Source organism: Gobio gobio, assembly GCF_949357685.1.
Source record: "Gobio gobio genome assembly, chromosome: 6".
NCBI lineage: Eukaryota > Metazoa > Chordata > Actinopteri > Cypriniformes > Gobionidae > Gobio > Gobio gobio.
This window is the reverse complement of record NC_137102.1, coordinates 47,633,423-47,658,717: the sequence shown is the minus strand read 5'-3', so window position 1 is coordinate 47,658,717 and position 25,295 is coordinate 47,633,423. Positions and strand designations below refer to the sequence as shown.

General features: G+C 36.2%; 1 protein-coding gene across 1 annotated transcript; it reads left to right on the top strand.

Moving 5' to 3' along the window:
* The first annotated feature begins 1,588 nt into the window (after window positions 1–1,588).
* Window positions 1,589–24,864, top strand: lig1 (ligase I, DNA, ATP-dependent). Its single transcript, XM_079819058.1, has 27 exons — window positions 1,589–1,755; window positions 1,963–2,025; window positions 2,269–2,443; window positions 2,529–2,709; window positions 3,071–3,214; window positions 3,306–3,650; window positions 3,813–3,906; window positions 4,001–4,096; window positions 5,624–5,680; window positions 5,777–5,835; window positions 6,086–6,199; window positions 6,936–7,102; window positions 7,821–7,897; window positions 8,145–8,236; window positions 8,448–8,547; window positions 12,292–12,377; window positions 12,468–12,583; window positions 12,701–12,796; window positions 17,882–17,992; window positions 18,303–18,374; window positions 18,471–18,615; window positions 18,932–19,014; window positions 22,649–22,801; window positions 23,314–23,367; window positions 23,447–23,590; window positions 23,755–23,847; window positions 24,593–24,864. The coding sequence occupies exons 1-27, from the start codon at window positions 1,739–1,741 to the stop codon at window positions 24,665–24,667; spliced, it is 3,009 nt and encodes a 1,002-aa protein (XP_079675184.1). The 5' UTR covers window positions 1,589–1,738; the 3' UTR covers window positions 24,668–24,864.
* The last annotated feature ends 431 nt before the right edge of the window (window positions 24,865–25,295 follow it).

Genomic DNA, 25,295 nt, shown 5'->3' with positions numbered 1-25,295 from the left:
TAAGTAAATACATGATGCTAACTAACTGCACGATTTATATTATATTATATTATCTTAAGGACAGTATATTTCTGCCATATGGACATTGCTCTGACTCAGTCACCTCTGATGATTAAATTGTAATGTAGAAACACACGTTCTGTAAAGCTGCTTTGAAACGATATGCATTGTGAAAAGCACTATACAAATAAATATAAATTAAATTGAATAATTTGTATACAATCATTTGTCTTTGTTGTGCAGTCATTTTTAGACTTATTTGAAATGAGTTACTTTCCGAAAAGAACAAACTAGTCCATCCAGTCCTTATAACGCTGGAATAGGTTTCACAAACAAATCCCCACATCATGGTTTGTGAGGTTGACATATCAACAAAATATTTTCACAAGAATGCTGCATTAGCAACCATGTCTGCATCACATGTGAGTGTGACTAATGTAGAAACTAAAAGTACACAGTTAATTATTATTACATCAGCATATACTAGGTGTGTTATTGTGCTCATGATTTATGATTCAGTATTTGTTTATATTATAGATGTGACTATACACAATTCCTAAAATGTTATGTTTGTCCTGTATAACTACTGCATTGGATCAGAATTAGTACACACACAGTGTGTGTGTGTGTGTGTGTGTGTGTATTATTTTATGTTGTGAGTGTATAACGTCTCACGTGATGATGCTGAAGTATGATGATACATGTTTTCTCCTTGTGGAGTTCACCTAAAAATCAAGCTAAGAACAGGGAGGGATCATATCTCATACCACAATAATTGTACGTCATTCTAACTGTAACAAAAAAAAAACATTCATGTAAAATCTGATTGCAGCACTATTGAAAAATAAAAGAATATCAATATATTATATAGATAGCCTATGCAATAATCAATATCAAGAATATCAATCAGTATCTGTGCATTTCATTCAGCTTTCAGACACTATTTGATTTGAAGATCATCATATAACAACTGTTCAGCTCAAGTCATTCATTACAAAAACAATTTTTCTTATCAGAAATGGTTGAAAAATCCTAATTTTCTGGATGTATACATATTTCAAATACACGCGTAAGCCTAATAGTGATAAGAATAAATTACAAATCATAATAATAAATAAGTAGAGCAGTAGAGCGTGGCACTAGCAATGTCAACGTCATGGGTTTCAGGGTAAGCTTTGATACAATGTTGAATACAAGTTGCTTTGGATACAAGTGTCTGTCTACTAAATGTAAATGTAGCACAAACAATAACATTAATTAAATTAAAAATACATATACATATATACATACTATAGCCTGTATAATTATTAACAGGAGCACATTTCTAGTTAGTTGATGATAAGGAGGTTACTTACTGATGTGGATGTGGGAGACGTCAAGAGAAGGAAGGCTGGGAAATGAACTTGTAGCATATAGATTATTTACATATAGATTATTTCAGTGACAATAGGCGTATATATGGATAAAACGAATTTGAGTAAACACTATTAGAATATTTTCCTTAGGAAACACGGTGGCATCCAATAACTCCAATCCAACAGGTGGCAGTAAAATGCTTTTGTACTAAATAAACTCGGTTGTTTCTGTTGTCCGCGGGAACGACGTCACTTTGGCGCCGAATCATACGGAGTTAAGCGCGCGGAAGAAAACATCTATGCTTGAGAAATTTTTATAACACGAATATATATTAAAAGTATATTCAGGATTTACTCAGTATCAGCAGTCCAAGACCTCAACAATGCAGCGAAGCATAGCGTGAGTGTGTCGTGCTCTTTTATGCTTTTTATCCGTTTTGGTGATAAACTGCAATGTGTGATTCTGACACAAGACTGTATTTACTCTTAACTGTGACATTAAGGGGTTTCCTTTAAGCTTTATTTCTTTAAATGTATGAAATATGTTACCCTACTGTAATGAGCTCATTTGTCTTTCATACGTGGTCTCTTTGTTTCCCGCCCACAGGTCATTCTTTCAGCCAAAGAAAGGCAAGGAGAAGAGTGATGAACAAGTCAAAGAAAAGGCTGAGTAAGTCACATTTTCCAAATTAAACATTATAATGAAATAAGTTAAGTTTTTCTAATTTAACAAAATGTAGAAATGTCAAAATCACAGCCAACAAAAGTTTACACTGTATTTGTGCTGATTCTGTATGTCTTCTCTTTGGTAACTATGTAGTTGGAGTCCTAAAAGAATATGAAAGCAAATAGGTAATGTTACAATGGTAGACCATAATGTTGAATAATGTTTTTTTCTTCTCTTGCTGCTCAGACCTGTAAAAAGTCCCCTCAAAATTCAGAATGGCGTGCAGGAAAGTGATTCACCAGTAAAGAAGGTTCATAAACGCAGTCGAGCAATCATAGACAGTGATGATGATGAAGATCAGCCGATGGTTAAAGAGCAGGTGCCAAAACCGAGTGAAGTTCAAACAGTAAAGCCAGAGAAGGTTTGAATTGAGTATTCATGACCATCAACCATGAGAACATCTCAGTATTGTTGTTAACGTTTCTGTTTCTACTCCGAACACTCAGATTTCTGATGTTTCAAAGGCTGCCTCCATTCCTGTATCTCCTAAAACTCCCATAACCCCAACAACTCCGGTCACTTCGAGTGCCTCCGTTGCCGTGGTAACACCTGCTTCTTCAGGCACTCCAGGAACTCCAGCAACTCCAACATCAACATCACCGTCAGGCATTCCCAAACGCAGGACTGGTCCGTTTTAATCTTTCAAATCAGCAAACATTTTAATATAATAACCTCATTTAAAGCAAAAAAATTATGCATGGATAATTATGTAAAGCTAAGGGTTTATCTTGAAATATTACTAACAATATGAAAGTTATTCTTATGATTACTTTATAAAAAATGATTAACGATTTCACAGTAAAAAGAAATGTGTACCACAACCTCAAGGGGGATATTTTTAGAATGTTACTAAAAGGCCTTTTACTTGCTTTAAAGAAAGTATCAACTATCTTTTGATTGTGTTGATCATTTTCAGGCCTTAGAAATGTATGTATGAAATATGATACAGTAGGCTTAATAAAGTTAAATTCCTTCTCTATTTCTCTAGCCCGCAAGCAGTTCCCCAAGAGGAAGCTGGATAGCAGGAGCGATGGAGAGGGGACGAAAGAAGAGGAGGAGGAGAAGGAGGAGGAGGTAGATAAAGGCCAGGAGAGTAAGAGAGCACGAGTGGAGGCCTCACCTGGGCAGACAGGTGAGATTAGCTGATCTATGTGCATCAGTATATCCTTTCCACGGTCTCAGTACATGCCTCATAGATTTTTCTCTTTCTCTCTTCAACTTAGAGACTGAGATGATGGAGGTGGAAGAGAAGAGCGCAGATGGAAAGACTGTTGTGGAGGAACGGAAAGATGAGGATGAAGCAAAACCAAGTGAAGTTGTGGACAATGCAAGCAATGAGATAAAAGAGAATGATAAAAGTGATAATAAGCAAGAGAAAAAGATAAATGGAGAGAATGGGAAGAAAGAAAAAATAAAAGACAAGAAAGAAAAAATAAAAGACAAGAAAGAAAAAATAAAAGACAAGAAAGAGAAGGAAGATGGCAGTCCTGAACGAGTAGTGAAAAAAGAGAAAAACACAGAAGACGAGAGGGGATCGGCCAAAAAGAAACCCATCAGTAGCTTTTTTGGTAAGCCTTTTTTCCTATTCTTTCTCTCTTTTTCCTTCTGTATTTTAATTAAAAGGATGAACATTCTGTCATCATTTACTCACCCACATGATGTCCCAAACCCGTATGATAAAAAAAAAAAAAAGATTATTTGAACTATTTATTTAACTTTCAATCTTGTAGCTCCCAAAAAGGCAGCTGTAAAACTGGAAAATGTGGGAGAGAAAAAGAAGGATGGAGAAATCCCTGACGTCCCTGAACAAAAAGAGAAGAAAAGGTTAAAATGCAACTATTCAAATGTTAATACTTTACTTGAAAAATATAATTGTTTTGGAAGGACACCATTTGAATGAGCTCTATTTTTTTGATAGTGAAAAGGGGGTGGAGTCTGCAGTCCAGAGCCAGTATGATCCCTCCAGAGCACAGTACCATCCCATTGACCACGCCTGCTGGAGCAGGGGCCAAAAGTAAAGTCTGCCTTTTATTAGCTATATAACGGAGTCCTAAAACCTGAGTTACTGTAGCATTTTTGCAGATTTGCTTTCATTGTCCCCAAGTCAGTGAAATAAGGTCTGTGGTTAACACAAGCTCAAGCTATACTGCTTTAACTGTCAGGTATAAGTCTGCTGCAGAGTGAACTAGTACAACAATTAAGCTTGCTTATAGGCTTGTTATACTACCGGTTATGAGAGACAATACGTTATGAAATTTAATATCGGATTAAATACATTTAAATAATTTATAGTTGTCAGTACACGTCAAGATTTTATTTTTATTTTGATGACCGTCATGTAAACAGATACTTTTCATACACGTGAAGCTCGATCAAACCCGGACAAGCAAGTGACTTCCATGGTAAAGAACAACAATACCATAACAAACTGTTTATAATACGCTATTCGGTCCTGCCTATTGATTCAGTTGAAATTAAATTAGTCATCCCTACTCGCGAGCATGCTTGCAAAACCTAAAATGGGTGCACACGTCTGCCATTGTAAGTCCACAAGACATAGCACAAAGTGGCTTTTAGGACAGGGCTAACTGTAGCATTTTATTTATGCTGATTGTATTTAGACTTTCAATTCATTAAAGGATTAGTTCACTTTCAAATAAACTTTTGCTTATAATTTACTCACCCACTTGTCATCCAAGATATCCATGTCTTTCTGTCTTCAGTCGAAAAGAAATGAAGATTTTTGATGAAAAGATTTCAGGATCTTTCTCCATATAATGGAAGTCAATAGCCTCCAAACGGTTCAAGGTCCACATGAGAGGTTCAGTACAGCTTCAAAAGGGCTTTAAACCACATCAAACTGTACCAGACGATCAATAAGGGTCTTATCTAGCAAAACGATCTGTCATTTTTTAAAAAATAAATTAAGTTGGTAAGTTTTATAAGCACAAATGCTCGCCTTGCTCTGTTCAGTGATGCACGCTCATGACGTCAAGTAAAACGCAATTACGTTGAAAAGGTAATGCTGACTTCCATTATATGGAGAAAGATCCTGAAATCTTTTCATCAAAAATCTTAATTTCTTTTCGACTGAAGACAGAAAGACATGGATATCTTGGATGACAATGGGGTGAGTAAATTATAAGCAAAAGTTTATTTGAAAGTTAACTAATCCTTTATATGTTGTACATTTGTGATGATTATATTGATGAACAAAACATAGGAATCATAAACTTTTGCTGGTCATGCAGCTTATTTTCTGCAATAATAGGGAAAATCCTATTGGCTCTTTGTCAAGGGAACCAGGGTGATGCTAACTTATGTATTGGCTTACAAAAATGTCCTCCTTGCAGCACTCTATTTCATCATTAAAAGATAACAAAAGAAGAAACTGAAATTATTAATCAACTGAATTTATAGTCTTTATTTTTTCCAAAGCATGAACAAAAACTTCAGTTGTAAAATACTTTTTTTCTGAGGCAATAAGAACACTTTTTCTATGGAAGTTCATTGTTGTATATATTCTTCATCCCTTTCTTAGAGTGCCATATTTGGCTGTCGCTCGGACCTTTGAAAAGATTGAAGAGGATTCGGGAAGGTATGAAGTGTAGAATTATTCTGTAAATACTGTGTGTGTGTTTTTCTCGTGCATCTATTTCAGCTGTGAAATTTCAATCTTTTTTCCTTTTTTTAGGCTGAAAAACATTGAAACTCTTTCCAACTTTTTGCGCTCTGTTATTCTTCTCTCTCCAGGTGAGTGTATGTAATTGTTTCATGGAGTTTAAATAGGTCATTCATTATTTATGCAAGACAGGTATTGTTTTTGTTCTCTTTTTGTCTAAGTAATGAATAGATGAATGAACAGATTAATGCCCCTGTTAGGGAAACGAGATTGAAGAAAAAGTGCTTTATCTTGTGCAAACGAAGCACAAAAATGCAGTATACATTTAAAATGTCTAAGCTTCACTGTTTCCTTCTGTTCAATACTCTGTTGTTTGTTTAGATGACCTGTTATGTTGTGTATACCTGTGTCTGAACCAGCTCGGCCCTGCGTATCAGGGTCTGGAGCTGGGCGTCGGGGAGACCGTCCTGATGAAAGCTGTCGCTCAAGCAACTGGTAAATATATTTCCCAAATCAACAGTTCCTACACACTTTGGAAAAGTATGGAGTGAAATTTTAGTAATTTCCAGGTCAGTATAAGCATGGAGAATTATTTGTTTCCAGACTGTTGCCTCATTCAGTTTTCTAAAATATAAAATCAAGAATTTCTAAAGATAATTGTATCATACAAGTAGTCTTTTTATGGCAGAATTTAGTGATTGTTGAACACGACTGAATGAATTCAAGGTGCACAATTTTATTACGCAAAACTTTTTGTCTTTACCATAAGCGAATCACTTGAACTTCACTAAACAAATGTTATATTCGTGTGCATATGCCACTTAAACCAGCAACAGATAAAGGAGCAAACGGTCATCTCAATCAGACTGTACTTTGCTGTTTGGTGATCGTGTAACATCAAACCACGATTATAGTATCAAACTGTGTGTCAGAGGTGAATATATGCAGGTTATAAAGGGTTTTTAGGTTTCTTCTCAATATGAGAAAATACCAATGAAATAAACAGAAAATAAAATATTTACAGATGACTGTACTATTTACAAACTACAGTGCTGAAAACAATGCTATATGAACCATTTATGTTAAATATGGTCTGAAAAATCAACAGAAATTTTGAAATTTGAGTCTGGAAAAGGATGGAAATTTGATATGGAAAATGTGTTGGAACCCTGCCTAATGCCATGCGTCATTCTCTTTGCTTGACCCCTGTTTTGTTGACTTTTGTTACCAGGGCGACAGTTGGACAAAATCAAGGCTGAGGCTCAGGAAAAAGGTGACTTGGGGTTGGTTGCTGAGAGTTCCCGCAGCAACCAGAGAATGATGTTTGCCCCGGCCAATCTTACAGCAGGGGGTGTTTTCAACAAACTGAAAGAGATTGCTAACATGAGTGGAAACTCTGTGAGTACAGACGAGAATAACGTGAAGTACACCTTGTCACTTAAAATGTATTCAAGGTATATATATTTATGAGTACATGTATTCCCTGGGAATTGTATCCACAACCTTGGTGTTGCTAGCATAATGCTTTAGATGAACCACAGAAAAACATGCATGATATGCTATATATAAACTATACATGCAAAACCTTTTCATTAGCAATGCGTGTCCATAAATTGTTCAAAAGTTTGGGGTCATTATGATTTTTTTTTTCATGTTTACGCTCACCTGTTTGACAAAAATACAGTACAAATAGTGAAATTACGAAAATATTATTGCAATTTAAAATCACGGTTTTCTATTTAGAATATTTTAAAGTGCAATTTATTCCTGTGATTCATTTTCAGCATCATTACTCCAGACTTCAGTGTCGCATGATCCTTCATTCTAATATGCTGATTTGCATTTCTTAATATTATAAATGTTGAAATCAGTTGTGCGGCTTAATATCTTTGTGGAATTTGTGCTACATTTTGTTCATGATTCTTTGATTAATAGAAAGTTTAAAAGCATTAATTTTAAATAGAAATCTTGCTGTCACTTTGATAAATTTAATGTGTACTTACTGAGAAAAAAAAAACTACAACTTATTGACCCCAAACATTTGAGCGATAGTCTATGTAACATATGTCTGTTCATCTTCTTTTCTCAATGAAAATCAACCTCCTCTCTCTGTCAGGCAATGAATAAGAAGATTGACATTATCAAAGGCTTGTTTGTGGCGTGCCGGTTTTCTGAGGCCCGATACATTGTGCGGTACGTCATTTCACCTTTCACTTATAACTTTAAAAATTTCTCATCTGACCAACTATGCAGAAATGTTGAGTACATTCTGGAAAATTACACAATAATGAATGTAATTTATTTATGACAGTTGATTTTTCCTAATTCTAAATGATGTGCCGCTGGCTTTGATTCTGCTGCTGTATGGTGACAGATTTATATGAATATCAATGCTGAATTTAAATATATTAGTTTGATTGGTTGCTTGTGTGATTGACAGGTCATTGGCTGGGAAGCTGCGGATCGGATTGGCTGAACAGAGTGTTCTCGCCGCTCTCAATCAGGCTGTGTGTCTGACGCCCCCGGGCCAAGGTTTAAAATGATCCTAATGAAACTGGCATTAACACACATCATAATCAGAACATTGATAGAACCTCCAGGCATCCAGCATTTGCAATTAGATTACTTTCAGCAGCGATGAATAAAAAATGAATAACACTTAAACATGTTAATATTAACTAGGTGTCCATTTAGTTTAGCAGTGCTGAAATGTTACTAATATGTTTTTCTTGTGTTGGTTTAGAGTTCCCACCAGGTGTGCTGGATGCAGGGAAAGGAATGAGTACAGAAAACAAGAGAGTCTGGCTGGAGGAGAAAGCGCTGATCCTGAAACAGACATACTGGTGAGTGTGTGTGTGTGTGTGTATGTGTGTGTTTTTATTTTGTCTAAATAAATTAATGCTTCTGTTCAGCAAGACCTTGATCAAAAATAGTTCAGAAGTGACCATAAATGTATTTGTTAACTTATAATGTTACAATATTTCTATTTCCGAAAAATGAGCTTTGCAACCAGAAAATTAAAATATGTATTAACCCTAAAACGAGTGGAAAATGATCATCAAAAAAAAAATTCACGTCACTTTTTATATTATCTGAACTTAAGTAAAACATATCCAAAGGAAGTTTTGAAATATTTGATATAGTTTGTGTTTTATGACTTGTCTCTCCCAGGATACGTTGCCCTATTAGGGTGTAAAAAAGTTTTATTTGATGCAAAAAAATATGTAATGTAATATGCAAAATATGTCCTAAAATTGAGGGGAAACTCTAGCCCTTGATGTCCACTGTTCTACAGGGTTTAGATCCATCCCTAATCAATCATATAATGTAATTCATGATACAACATGCAATTTTAAAGTAACCCTGAAGACTTTGGTTAGATTTTTCAGGTGTATTTGATCAGGGTTGGAGCTGAACTGTGCATGGTAGCCCTCCAGGAGCAGGGTTGGACACCCCTGTTCTACCATAAAATGAGCTGTGTGAAACTCTGCAAGAAAATATCTAGTTAAAAATGCAAAGATGTAGTCAACTAAATGTAATATCAGTTGTACATGTGAATATTACCCGTTGCACAATTTTTTAAAACTCAAAATACATGGATTCAGAAGAGGGACTGTGTACAGGGGGCCCTGAGGCCAGGAGGGCCTATAAGGATCTTCTCTAATGAGATTTCTACAGCCCATGTAAATAATTAAAATTGTGCTTCACTCTGAAACCCTGAATTATCATATGCAGTAAAAGACAGAACAATATAATTCAAGCACTTTAAAAGCTTTTGCCACAAACACAACTCCGTCATACTGATATTGTGTATTGTGAGGCGGCTTTTCACCTTAACGAGAAATATCATGTTTTAAAGGGTTAGTTCCCCCAAAAATGAAAATTCTGTCATTAATTACTTACCCTCATGTCGTTCGACACCCGTAAGACCTCCGTTCGTCTTCGGAACACAAATGAAGATATTTTAGTTGAAATCTGATGGCTCTGAAAGGCCTCCATTGGCACAATGCACGGTACACTCTCAAGACCCTTAAAAGGTACTAAAGATGTCGTTACGAAGTCCATCTCACTACAGTGGTTCTACAATAAATTTATGAATCGGCGAGAATAGTTTTTGTGTGCAAAAAAACCCTAAATAACGACTTATATAGTGATGACGATTTCAAAGCACGGCCTCATGAAGCTTCGAAGCGTTATGAATTAGTGAGTCGAATCATGATTCGGATCGCGTGTCAAACCGCCAAACTACTGAAATTTGGCGATCCAAACTGCTCATTCGAGTCACTGATTCATAACGCTTATACAGGGAGTGCAGAATTATTAGGCACGTTGATTTTCTGATCATATTTTTTTTCCAGGCACATTTGACCAATTCCAAACCACAGTAATCCTAATAACTACTATTGATTTAGTATTTAATAATGTATAAGTGATATATAATTGTTCATGAAGGCTGGAAATGAAAATCACCTTATATTCAGGTGTGCAGAATTATTAGGCATGTTTTCTTTTACAGATAAATTGAGCCAAAAAAGAGATTTAACTCAGACTGAAAAGTCAAAAAGTATTAAATGCCCATGAGAAGGATGCAATACTAATGCAATACTAGACATTGCAGTTAAGGCGTGACCATTGGACAGTGAAATGCTCGTTGGGTCAGCAGGATCTGACAAAAACATGTGGCGGAGAAAAGACACCTGTTAACTGCAAAAGAATTAAGAATTAAGGTGAAGAATTAAGGGTGAAACCATCAGGAACCCTTTAGTCTCCAGCGCCACCATTTTCCAAAGCTGCAACCTACCTGGAGTCTCCAGAAGTGCAAGGTGTCAGGATCTCAGAGACTTCAGTTAGGTAAAGAATCCTAAAAAATGACCCCCACTAGATAAGAATCACAAGCTGAAGTGTTGTAAAATACATGAAGAAGGTTTTTTTATAGGCTTTATGGACAGATAGGTTGAGAGTGACTGTTTGAAGAATTCATCTTCCAGAATCTGGCAGTACGTTTTGGGAGTTCATTTTTAGTCCATCTCTGCAAAACGGACTTCAGGATGGACTAAAATGAACTCCCAAAACGTACTGCCAGATTCTGGAAGATGAATTCTTCAAACAGTGGTACTAGAGGATGTGGTGCTGGTCCTTCAAGAGTCATTCTCAACCTATCTGTCCATAAAGCCTATAAAAAAACCTTCTTCATGTATTTTACAACACTTCAGCTTATGATTCTTATTTAGTGGGGGTCATTTTTTAGGATTCTTTACCTAACTGAAGTCTCTGAGATCCTGACACCTTGCACTTCTGGAGACTCCAGGTAGGTTGCAGCTCTGGAAAATGGTGGCGCTGGAGACTAAAGGGTTCCTGATGGTTTCACCCTTAATTCTTCACCTTAATTCTTAATTCTTTTGCAGTTAACAGGTGTCTTTTCTTCACCACCTGTTTTTGTCAGATCCTGCTGACCCAACGAGCATTTCACTGTCCAATGGTCATGCCTTAACTAGAATGTCTAGTATTGCATTAGTAATGCATCCTTCTCATGGGCATTTAATACTTTTTGACTTTTCAGTCTGAGTTAAATCTCTTTTTTGGCTCAATTTATCTGTAAAAGAAAACATGCCTAATAATTCTGCACACCTGAATATAAGGTGTTTTTCATTTCCAGCCTTCATGAACAATTATATATCACTTATACATTATTAAATACTAAATCAATAGTAGTTATTAGGATTACTGTGGTTTGGAATTGGTCAAATGTGCCTGGAAAAAAAATATGATCAGAAAATCAACGTGCCTAATAATTCTGCACTCCCTGTGTGTATATATATATATGTATATATAATTTATATATATTTATATATATATTTATATATATATTTATATATATATTTATATATATATTTATATATATATTTATATATATATTTATATATATATTTATATATATATTTATATATTATATATATATATATATATATATTATATATATGTGTGTATGTGTGCAAATACATACATAAGCCAGATAACCCCAGTTTTTTTTTGTATTCATGAACATGGCTGTGGTCATAATTATTTTTTTTATTTGGCTAAGACCATGTCTGTAGTCTGGTTTCACGCTCATTGTCTCACTTCCATCAAGTATGAAATTAGCAAAAGATTTTGGAAGTCTGGTTCATTATTGTGAAAATGTTTGGGTAACTATATAGAATATTTATATGTACACATTTCATTGTTTGTAATTTGTAGTGAGATTTATATAGTGAATGCTGTCAAAAGCCTAAAATATCAAGATTTTTTTAATGTCCAGCTCTATTGGCTAGCATGAGGTAAATATACACAGAATGAGCTCAACCTGATTGTCAAACACACCAACCGGTGCTGTGAGGGATAATTATCCGCATACTACAAACAATTTTTCAATTACAACTACAGGTGTCCACTGCATAACAAGTGCCTGTTTAATGAGAATTAGCATAATTTGTACCCTACAGGAAGTCTGATTTTGAACAAATTGGACAGGTGTTGCAGTTGCTACATATCACCTCAATGCATACAAATAATATTTTCATTGATTTCACTCATATTTTACTTTTCAGTGAGATGCCAAATTATGATGCAATCATTCCTGTATTGCTGAAGGATGGCATAGACGAACTGCCCAATCACTGCAAGCTCACCCCAGGTACTGACCAATCACAGTTTGCTCAGTTCTCCCACCTTCTAATAGAAAATCTAGTTTAGAATGAGATTAAACAGGTGCTGTGTTTTACAGGTGTGCCCCTGCGGCCGATGTTAGCTCACCCAACTAAAGGGGTCGGAGAGGTAATGAAACGTTTTGATGAGGCATCTTTCACCTGCGAATATAAATATGATGGAGAGAGAGCACAGGTGTGTGTTATTTTAATCTTATTCCACAAGGTGGAGCCTCTGCCATAAAAAATGACTGTTTCCATAGCAATATCATTGATTAAACTGTTAATTGTTTTTTGGCTTTGCATCGAACAGATCCATATTCTTGAGAACGGAGAGGTGCGTGTTTTTAGCCGAAACCAAGAGGACAACACGAGCAAATACCCTGATATTATCTCAAGAATCCCACAGGTAACACACATGCAACCAGCAGGATAGAAATATATTTCAGATGGATGTTAAAAAAGGTATTTTTGTCTAAAGCTGGATGCACACTGTGTGATTTCTTTCTATAATTTTGCGGTCTAATTTCAGGGATAATAAAAGATTCCATCATAGGGCAAAACTGGCGGTCTTGGATGACCTAAGCCTCAGTGTGACATGCTCACTGATGCCCAATTAATTGCTTTTGCAAAGAAATCTTTGCCGTACAGATTCTAGCAGAGTGGTGGTGGTCATTTTTAAAAAAAATATTATATAAAACATTTTGCTGTTGAAGCTTAAAGTGAATCAGTGTGTAATTTAAAACGATTAAAAATAGTTTTTGAACTTTTTTTAAATTACAAATGTTGCCTTGGAAATTAACTTAGAAGTACTAATATGAATTAATTATACCAATAATTAATTAAATAAATACATTTTGAAATTAAGAAATAGATAAAACTAATAAAAATGACTGCATAAAGTTACTAAAACTCAAACTAAAGATAAAATGAAAAATATTAATAATAAAGATAAATATTAAAATAATACTGAAATGGAGAGATTTAATATTTTAATCTAAAGCAAATCTAAAGAGGATCACATACTACCAGACAGAGATGTTCCAAACAAACTCAAGCAGAAACATGCGCCTCATTTCTAGGAGACGCATGGCAAATTAAAACAGTGTGTTCAGACGATTTTCTGCAGAATCTGTCGATTTTGACTCCCCAATGTTTGCAGACTGGCTTTGACTTTTGGCAACTAATGACTACTCCTGCAGACTTTAAATCGGCGCAAAAATTTGGACCAAAGTCTTGTAGTGTATTCCAGCCTTTAGTAAAAGAAAACCACTGCCAGTCAGGACATACGATGTTGAATATGCAGCAGGTCAGGGATTTTTATCAAATGAGATTTCCCTGTGGGTTGAGCTACCCAACATGAAGCCACCAAAATTGAAAACCGAAATGTTTGCAGAAACTCAGACTAACATGGTTAAGAGGATACCTGGTTTAGACACGGTGTTAGTCTTTCTCACAGACTCTCTCTTTCTCTTTGTTTCTGCGAGTCTCTGTATTTTCTGTCTTTTTCTCTCTCTTTTTCAAAGGCCAGATTTGTCCTCTGTCATCCTGCTCTGTTCTCCTCACAAGAAAGCAATAATGGATTTCAGCCCTAAAGCAAAGCAAGCATTTGATGAATGACATAAGCTCACATGCAGATAAATCAATGAAAACGCTGTTGTTTTGCTTATCAGTGTCCATATCTCTCTCCTTCTGCTTTCGCTTTTCTCAGTTGTATGATATTCAGTGCAAAATCTCATTATTGTACAAGTATCGAAACTGTCATAAGTACGATTCATAAACAAGATGTCTTGTGGGGAATTAATATGTTCACTCAGCAGCTGAATACAGTTGTCAGTCATGTTTTAGAGTACTAAATATGGTTATAAAATGGTGACAAACACATTTTGTATGTACAAACTAGCGCTTGATTGGACAAGTAATTTTAATAATTACGTTTATTAAAGAATATTCAGATTTCATTATAAATTAATCTTAATCAGTTAATTTAAGCATTTGTTGTATAATGTTGATTACCACAAAATGTAATTGTTATTCATTCATACAGACTTGTATTCAAGCTCCTCTTGTAGGCTGTTGTATGAACCTGTTAAATGTAGCTATACCATTTTCTGTTTGAATACTATATTGCAGGGGTTCTCAATCCTGGTCCTCGAGGTCCACTGTCCTGCAGAGTTTAGCTCCAACCTTGATCAAACTCACCTGCCTGTAATCCTGAAGAGCTTAATTAGCTGGTTCAGGTGTGTTTGATTTGGGTTGGAGCTAAACTTTGCAGGACAGTGGACCTCGAGGACCAGGATTGAGAATGCCTGCTCTATTGGCTGGAAGGGGTGCAATTAAACCGTTTAATGCACAGGTAGATCCAAGTCAGTTTAATCATCGTTCTGGGCGGTATGACCAAAAATGCACCAAAAATATTTTTCAAAATTATATCGGTTTCACGGTCTATGACGGTATTTTTTTTCCTCTATGCATGACCGGTGTTAACCACATTTTCTACTGATTGAGAGAGGAATTACTGCAGTAGATTGACTAGAAGGCCCTATTTTACTGTCATGAGTCAGGACGAGTGAATATTGTAGAAAAATTCCACACTAGAGTTAAATACAGGTTTGCAAAGCCCCACAAAATGATGCTGTGCGAAGACGACCAATAAAACACGCTCATTACAGACACATGAATATTAAAATATGACCATGGAGATAGAAAAAAAAGAGTTGAGGGCACCTTAAGCATTTTAAAAATATCACCCTATATAACAACAAACTGACAAAACGAGGGAAAAACACGGAAGTTTAAATAACTGTCTAAGGATATTTTCAATACATTTAAGAGCACTACAGTCTCTGAACAAATGACACGCTTCAGTTTAACACAGAAAGAATAAAGCAGTTAAATTTTTGCCCGTTCTTGTTTGAATTGTCAGTCTATTTATTAACTTGCATTGTATTCTGTGTAGTAGAATAACCCATCGTGTCATCGCGGTCGTGATCAAACGTACAGTTCAGTGTCCTTTGCATAACGTTACATTTCATTTGAAGAAGACGTGATTAAATATGTGCGCATACACGCTGCTGTTTTATGTCAAATAGGTCCTTAAAAAACTTAAAACGCGCTTGCTCCGGTCTATATGTGCTATAATATGATCCATGTGGAGAACGTTAATCTCATCACGGCGCTCCGCGCAGAAAACGCTCTCGCGCGCGCGCGCCGCGTGTAATTTTAATTCTCCGCTGTAATCAAGGGCTGAATCGGAAATCGCCCCCTATAACCTCAAATAGGGCACTATTTGAGGGGACAGCCATTTGTAGTGGTGAACGAAACCATAGTGGACGTTATTGAGTGCACTCATTCTACCCCACATTGCACCGCAATAACGAGTGTACAGCCGATGTACACACAGCGGCTGTCCGAATTCACTCGCTTGTTTTCATTCACTCTTTCAAGTGAACAATATAAGTGGATAACTAGGGAATAATAGTGAATGAGGCTTTAGGGGGTGATTTCGGACTTAGCATAGGCTGTGATGCGATCTCAGCTGTGCTCTCACTACAGTGAAACGGGACCCCTCGAACAGTGACGTGATGCGCTACGCTCCGAACGTTGTTTAAGCAACACATACCAGTATTGCAGTATCATCAAAATTAATATCATAAAAATAAATACTGGTATCCGGTATGAACCGGTATACCGCCCAGCACTACTTTCTATATTAATGCGCTGTTTACATAGAAGCGCGCTCACAGACAAACAGAAGATCAGAGATCGAGCTGTGCATACACCGAAACATTCAGGAGCACAGAAACTTATCAATGCTGCCCTGAGACTTTTAGTAATAAAACTGCTTTTTTTGCTACTGAATCACTACATTATATTTCTCAGCAATAAGGGGGTTACATCGCTATTTGTAACCACTTCCTGTGGAGTTTTTCTTTCTGCGACTAACCGACTAATAAAATGCAGACTAAATGCAGACTAAAAAACTGCATTTCGTTGCCTTGTACTTGTACTTGTGTAATGACAATAAAGTTGAATCTAATCTAATCTAATCTAATAAAATCTTGATCGACAAAGCCTCTTCTAGTCGACTAACATTTAGTCGACTATTAGGGGGTAGCGCTACTGACAAGTAAGCGATAATCCACGGCTAGGTGTGAATTAAACTATTTTAATGCACTTCGTGGAGGCAACCACCCTCGGCTTCGCGTCAGGCAGCTCTTTGCCTCCACGTCGTGCATTAAAATAGTTTAATTCACACCTAGCCGTGGATTATCGCTTACTTGTCAGTAGCGCTGCCCCCTAATAGTCGACTAAATGTTAATTTTTTTTTAATGTTAAAAGAGGCTTTGTCGACCAAGATTTTATTAGTCAGTTAGTCTGAAAAAAAACATGACAATGTCATGCAATCCATGAGAGACTGAATGTTAACAGCGGTGGTTATGACAGTATGTCGGGCAGGAAATCCAAATGTTCACCTATCATCCATCAATCTCAAATATGGCTTATCATTTGAAACATGCAAGTAGCAACTTTACATGGACGCTTGCTCTAACATTAACCTAGATAAATGTACGCTTTTATTAGGCGCATATCCAAGTGATTGTGCAGAGTGTGGAAGGCAGCTAAAGTATAGCTCTCTTTACCGCATGACATGGAGGTGCCGGCCCACTGAACAGCAGCGTGTTCAGTGGACACATAAATTAACCGAAATTCAGCATATAGGCTTGCCACATGAGAAATATCTTTAGAAATCTTGAAATGTCTACTTTTAAATGAACCAATTCAAATTGAAAACAAATACTCTCTGCTCATGTAATCCATATGAAAGATGCATTTCTCTCTAAAGGTGTGTCCACTATAATACAGAGATGGCGAGTCAGCCTTGTCAACTTCATCTTTGCAGCCAACACTGACTCAGAAAAAATTAGTTTATTAACAAACAATTATAATGCATCCTTGCTATTTTGTTTGACACATTCATAATCGTTACTTTTGCCAGTGCTTCGCGGCAAGCTCTATGTGTGCGCTTGAGCGTGAGGCATAGATTCCGCCCCCCAGTATATATTTAAGTAATTAAATTAATATAAATGTGCGATTAGTTGACTAATGGCTTAAATGAACGAGAAAAATCTTTAGTCGGGGGCAGCCCTAGTTGTCATTGCCAAACACTGACTATGAATGCAGTCAATTGTGTGAGAGGATTATAAACATTTACGAACCCCCCCTATGCATTCTGCTACAGCTCTTACAAACTCAATATGCACTTGTAACATCTATTGAATTGTAAATGTCACACAGCCTGGGGGCTCGATGTGCTATGCATTTGTGAAGTGGTAGTGTTTAAAGCTCAGGTGACCTTATAAACAAGTAATTTTAAGTTGTTATGGCTGCTAGGGGCATATCTGCGGGGTGAGGCTTTGCTCGGCGTCGATGATCCAGTTTATTCAGGTGTTGATGGTAGATTTAATAAATGTCCTCCTCACCTCTCTCGCAGGTGAAAAAAGAGAATGTACGGTCCTGTGTTCTGGATTCAGAGGCGGTGGCCTGGGACAGAGAAAAGAAACAGATCCAGCCATTTCAGGTCCTCACCACGAGGAAGAGGAAGGTGAGAGGAACAAATGAAGAGAGATTTGAGAACCGAAACAGCTGAATATGGAAGAAAGCTGCATAATTGAATGGTTAAATAAGGGAAGACTTATTATGAACCAATAAGGACAGACATATTCTGGTAGCTTTTCGGGAAGTTGACATGCCCTGCAGTGTGAGATGCATTGTATATTGCATCTTATATCATTTTAAATAGTATTTTGTGAATTGTTTTATGATTATCATTTATTCATTATTCTTAATAAACAAGTATAATCATGATGTTGATTAACAGTCATTCAAATGTTAACTTTGTGTGTGTATTTCAGGATGTGGATGCATCTGAGATCAAGGTTCAGGTTTGTGTTTACGCCTTTGACCTGCTGTATCTCAACGGAGAGGTAAGTCCATCATTTGAATCATTTTGCATGTCTCGGAAATCTCACTTTTTACATGGATTGTGTGTTATTTTAGTGAATAATGTGTCTGTCTTGCAGTCTCTGGTGCGAGAGCCTCTAAGCAAACGCAGGGCTCTGTTACGGGAAAGTTTTGAGGAGAAAGAAGGAGAGTTTGTTTTTGCTCGATCCCTGGATGCTGACAACACCGAATCCATCGCTGAGTTCCTGGAGCAGTCTGTACGAGGTGTGTGAATAGGAGAGCTGTGGCTCTCAATTGTTTTTTTGGGGCCTATTGTTGGAACTGTGCATTTCATGATATTACATTTTAATGTTTAAATATTATTACATTTATTTTTGGGACGTATTGTATTTGTACTTTTATATCATAAACAATTCTGGGATTTTTAAAAAAATCTAATAACTGACATTTAGATGGAGTCGAATTGCTCACTGTGAGGTGTTACTCAATCATTTGTTAATCAGCAATAGTGATATTTAATTTATAATTGGCTAATGAATCACTATTTAAGGAGTCTTTCTGTGGTTTAAATGTTTTGCAGATTCTTGTGAGGGTCTAATGGTGAAAACGTTGGAAAAACATGCAACTTATGAAATTGCTAAACGCTCCCACAATTGGCTCAAGGTATTGCACACCACAATTTCTCAATGTTTTCAAAGATTCATAGTGAAAATACACCTTTTCTTTTTTAAATAAACTTTTTAATTTGATCATATTCTTGTTTTAAATAGGCCATATTATCCCCTTTTACAAAGTCTTGGTATTAATTTGAGGTCTACTAGAATAGGTTTTCATGCTTGGTTTTTCAAAATACACATCATTTTTCATATATTTTACATTGTTGCAGTACCTCTCCTCCCAGTCTGTCAGTAACACTGTTTAGTTCCGGTCTCTATGAAGCCCCTCTTTCCGAAAAGCGCAATGTGTTCTTATTGGTTGGACCAGTTTGTTGTGATTGGTCATTCGCTTTGAATGTGTTTGGGAAGTGTCACGCCCCTTACCATGACCAGAAGTTTCAACTAGGGATGGGATGATTACCGGTTTCGCGATAAACCACGTTAAAATGTACTAACGGTTAGTATTATTGTTTAAAATGTAATTATCATGAAAACCGTGTTTGATTATCGCAATTTTGAAAACTCACGGTAAATCCTGTCCAGCCAGCGTCAGCGTTTTTTTAACAAGAAGAAATGGTGGAAGGCAGTGACAGCGCTCAGGAGATTTTTCAGCCTTCTAAAAGGACCAAAGGTGAGGTGTGGTCATATTTTGGCTTTTACTAAAGTCCTGAGGGAAACTTAATCGAGGATGGTCACCCTGTCTGCAGAACATGCAAAACGAAAGTCGCTGCAATAGGGGGAAACGCTTCAAATCTGCAGAGTCGTCTTCGTGACCATCACCCACTGTTGTATAGCGAGCGTTTTATAAGGAAGGAAATGCCACAGAATAGAATCTTGCTTAAAAAAGTCTAAAGATTATTTGCTGTTTGTTGATTTTCAAATATAAAATTGTTGAAAGGTTGTCAGTGTGTGCATCAGTTCTTTTTGAACACTTTAATCTCATTCTAACAAAACCGTGATAATATTGATAATCGTGATCATTTTGGTCACTATAATCGTGATATGAAATTTTCATACCGTCCCATCCCTAGTTTCAACACACTACTAATGCAACTCAACCAGGTCTCGGCCTCTCTTTTTTTTGTGTGTGTGTGTGTGTGTATTCCTTGGGCGGGAATTATTTAAACTAGGGATATTGTGAGGTGTACGTTCCCGGAAGAAAACTGAAGACTAGAATCGTGGCATTTCAGAGAGTTCAGAAACAGTGCTTAGTGCATACTGATATAGAGAATAACTTTGTGGAATTTTTTCTTTTATAATTTTGTTGAACTTTTTCTTACTCAAACAGCAACATTACACACTAAAAGTTAAAACTGTAAAAAGCATAATAGGTCCTCTTAAACATTAGAATGATATGTAGTTAATAGTAGAATTTTGGAAAAGTTTACTTTATAAAGTCAGATTGCAGTAATAAAAGGTGATTATTTTTTCCTCAGACAGACACGCACATCAAGACTTGTGTAAAAAAATAAAACCCAGACAAGTATTCAAAGTCAGAAGGAAGGTGCAAGTCATTAAAGTGTAATTTCCGCCCCATTAAGCTTTTCTCTTGTTCTATGTCCGTATCCTGACATTAAGGCTGAGTGGTATGATGAAATATATACTCTGACAGTAGAAATGACGACCGGTAGAGATTCTGCCATACCTTATATAATATGATATATCTGTGGTGAGGTTTAACCTCTTAACTGTCACCCCCCTTTTTGAGAATACACATGAAAATGCACTATCCAAACTTAAAGGGCTGTAATTCAAGAATGCTTTGGAATATAGACCAAAGTTTGGTCTCGTTTTAAAGACGACGTTCTGCAGATTATTGCTGAAGTGAAAGCAATTCAAAATATGAAAGTATGAAATAGTTATGGAAGTTTAAATTTACTGTAAATGAAAAATACTGTACTAAATATTTTTTATTTCATATAAAATATATATTTTTCAAAAAAGCATATACTCTAAAATTACTATAAAATCAAAGCCATATGTCTAACCAATTTGTGTTCCAAATTTGAAGTTGATATCACAAAAATTGAAGTCCCCATGAGATTTTGTTTAGGGTGCTGTACCAAAAATAGCCACCGGGTGTCATTCAAATTCCATTTATTGTTGTTTTGATGCATTTTCCTGTAAATTTCTGTCCAAATATTACTTCCATCACAAAACAGTCACCAAATATGGACCCTTGAGACTCAGACCTTTCCGACAATATGCGTTTTGTCAAGATTGGAAAAGATTTTGAATATAAAGTAGTTAAAATAATTGTTGTAATATGAAACATGACAGCGCCCACTAGGGGAGGAGCCCACTAGAATAATTTAGAGTAACGTTTCCATGGCAACACAATGTCCGATTTCAAAACTGTTTTCACAGGATGAATTTTGAGTTTGTAAGCTTTCAAATGATACCTAATTTGTGATAATTACTTAAATATATGATATGAAAAAAAGGCGATCAAAAAAAGAGCACCAGGCGTCCCACCTGTGGGACGGTGACAGTTAAAGGGTTAAAGATGAAAAAAGCTGAAGTTTGTAGTCTACTATATCATAGCAACTGTGTTGCTGATGGCCGTTTCTAGTCTAGATTTTTATAATGGAAATGATTTTCTTTTTTTAAATTTTATTATAGGTTGTTTATAGTTGCCAAGCAACTTGACTCATTAATCTAGAATTCAGCTAATGTCTGCTCACAGATGTTTGTGCTGTATTTCAGCTATTTTTCTACAAACGTGTCATATCCAATCAAATGCATAATGTATTACTGGTTTGAGTGTGTTGTATCTAATGTGAAGCCGTTGTCTTGTGCTGATGCCAGACTTTTGGTCTGCATCCATCAAAATCCAAATGAAAAAGAAAATCACATTGCATCAAATGGGATAAAGTACCTTTTATTTGTTAAGCATTACATTCATTTGATTATCAAAAAGGTACTACTACATGGTTATGTAAACTAAAATATTTGTGGCTTGAATTTCCTACAAAGTATGTGAAGTGTCACTATATAAAATTACTAATTACTCTTTCTTGTTATGCTCACCAAGGCTGAAAAACATAAATATTGTGAAATGATAAACTGTTTTCTATGCATTTTATTACATTTTAAAGTTCAAAAGAACAGCATTAATTAAAAAAAGATTAATCTTTACGGAAATATTAACACCTCCCAAGTTTCACATGAATTTATTTACTCATGCTTTTGTTTCCTAAAACTCTAAATTCATGGTCCCCATGAGGGGAGGTTTGACACAGCCCTGTTGCAAATTTGTGTGGCTTACTTTCTTTAGTGGAACACAAAATGTTCGACAGAATGACAGCCTAAGTCACCGTTCACTTTTATTGTACCAAAACAGCGTGATGAAAGTGAGTGGTGACTGAGGCTGACATTCTGCCAAACATCTCTTTTCGAGTTCCATAGAAGAATGAAAATCAGATGTTTGAAATTACATAAGGAAGAGTGATGACAATTTTGAGCATCTTGCATCTTGGGTACATTTATCATGTCTTAATGAGTTTGTTTAGTTTTTGTACTCAAAGATACGGATAAATGTTTTCTTGCAGTGTAGTCATGCAATTTATTCATATTTATACCACTGTCAGAACTGTCATTTGCTTGTCTGTTATATTGTTTCTAATGGTCTGTTTCTGCAGCTGAAGAAGGACTATCTGGAGGGTGTTGGAGACACCATGGATCTGTGCGTGATTGGTGCTTATCTGGGGAAGGGGAAGAGAGCAGGCAGCTATGGAGGGTTTCTACTGGCCTGTTACGATGAGGAGAACGAGGAGTTCCAGTCTGTCTGCAAGGTGTGTGTGAGAGAACGGGGAAAACTAAGAGAGTATGAGTGTGTGTGTGTGTGTGTGTGTGTGTATGTATATATACATGTATGTGTGTGTATTTGATGAAAAATACAGTATAAACAGTAATATTTACAGTTGATATATTTTAAAATCTAATTTGTTCCTGTGGAATTCAGCATCATTACTCCAGTCTTCAGTGTCACATGATCTTTCAGAAATCATTCTAATATGCTGATGTGGTGCTCAAGAGAATTTTTATTAATGTTAAAAACTGTTTTTGTGGAAACCATGATTCTTAGAATAGAATGTGTATTGCATTTATTTGAAATGTACATCTTGTGTAACATTTAAAATATATATTAACTGTCCCTTTTGATCAATTTAGTGTGTCCTTGCTTTATAAACGTTCTTTAAAAAAATCCTACTGGCTTCAAACTTCTGAACACTAGTTCTAAATTAGACACACCATTAAATCGACATTACAAATAAATAAATGATCTGTGTATTGCTTTTGTCAGATTGGAACAGGCTTCAAAGATGAAGATCTGGAGCAGCATTACAATTTCTTAAAGGTATAATGTTTATACTTTGTTTCCATATATTTGTGAGTACTTTGCTTTATAAAATCTTTTTATGTGCAATCCACCTCAGGAGCACATTTTACCTAAACCACGGCCGTATTACCGCGTGGACCAATCAGCAGAGCCGGATGTTTGGCTAGAGGCAGTGCAAGTGTGGGAGGTGAAATGTGCTGATCTTTCATTGTCTCCAGTCTACAAGGCAGCAATGGGATTGGTCAGTACATCACGCACTTGTGAATCATGATGCTGTATCAGTGATTTTTTTTTTTTTTTTTTTTTGGTGACTGATGTTATCATTGTTCAGATCTTGGTGCCAGATTTTAATTTATTGTGCTTAAGTTTGGGTCTTTATAGTGCGATTCTCTCCTTGGCCATCAGGTGGACCCAGAGAAAGGCATTTCACTCCGTTTCCCACGATTCCTGAGGATTAGAGATGACAAAAAACCAGAGGATGCCACCACAGGGTCACAGGTAATGTGCGAAATGCGGAAAAATGTGGAGCAAGGCACAGAAGTGGGAACATAACGCATTCAGTTAATGCATGTAGTACTGTGAAGGAAATGACGTGGAAGCACAGATTAAGGCACATGGAAGACAAATGTAAAAAATTTAAACAAAAATGTAAAACAAAGATGACTTTTAAAAATAGTTTATCTATAAATGTTATTCATTTATAAATATACAATTAACTACTTAATCTATAAATAAATTTATCATTTGTAATGGCACAATAGCAGTTTCACTAGTGGTCTCGGACCTCACTGTAATTCACAAATGTAGGAGTCGACAGTAATTACCCCACATTTGACATTTCTTTCAAAGGCAAATGTCATAACTGCATAATGTATGGAAAACTCAGGATATGACACCATACGTGTGTGTGTGTGTGTGTGTTGTAGTTCCATGGCAAATATGATGGGAAGTGTGAGATTTTAAAGTTTTACCCCTTTTGAAAGTCAAACGTGATGACATTGGTGTAGTTCGGCGCGTTGTGACAACGTGATTTAGTGGAGCAAGTGAAGTGGATCCGTTAAAGGAAATCCATCTTTTTACACGCCACACTGTCTTTCTTTCCTTTCCCCCCTCATTTTCACAGTTCATTTATTTCGGTTTTCTTTTATTCCTGTCTCCCGACGGTTGGAAACACACAGGCGCACACAAATACACACTCACAAATGAACTGTTCTGATCTCCTGCATCACGTTCTCTCTCTTAGATTGCTGATCTCTACAAGAAACAGCAGCAGATTCAAAATCAGGGTGACAAACCAGATCTGGAGGACTACTATTGATCTCTGCCGTCTGATTGGCTCCCATTGTCAGCTACTCTCATTCCTATTGGGCGATGGAGAGTTTTTCAATATTATGTTGCATATTAACGTGCTGAATTTTAATGCTGTGATATTGTGAGACTTAATGAAAAATGGAAATGAACATGTAAATAGTCTTTCAATTATACGGAGCGAAAATAAACACTTGCTTTTCACTAATTGTTGGCCTTGGGTATTTGTCACCACAGTTTTTGCCTGTGTTCTTTACATGCAATCCCATGTATTTTTGTCTGTTTGTGGTCTAGTTTCTCACATTTATCAGCTTACGGATGCCAGTTTAATATGCTGTTTTAAGTGTGTGTCTAAACACAGACGATCATGCGAGTGCATTGTTGAAGTGTGTGTGTCTTTAGCATAGCGGGTTTCCAATAAATCGGGCAATAGTTCTATTGTCAGTGACCAAAGATGGAAAATTAAATTATCCAACTCTTTCGTTCCATCACTTGCTTTTGTACTCTCCATCGCTTCCTTCAAAGAATTCCCTTTCTTTTCCTCACTATTTGCTCACCCTCTCTGAAATGAGCCTGGCAGCTTTTGACACTGTGCTGTGTCAGAGTTAAGACTGTAAAGAGAATTTTAAAGTGTTGCT

Excerpts from the sequence above, each read along its gene's own strand:
- lig1 (XM_079819058.1), top strand. Across the intron at positions 5,836-6,085 it reads TGTTATTCTTCTCTCTCCAG|ATGACCTGTTATGTTGTGTA; the intron begins GTGAGTGTATGT and ends TTGTTTGTTTAG. Across the intron at positions 12,797-17,881 it reads TTATCTCAAGAATCCCACAG|GTGAAAAAAGAGAATGTACG; the intron begins GTAACACACATG and ends CCTCTCTCGCAG.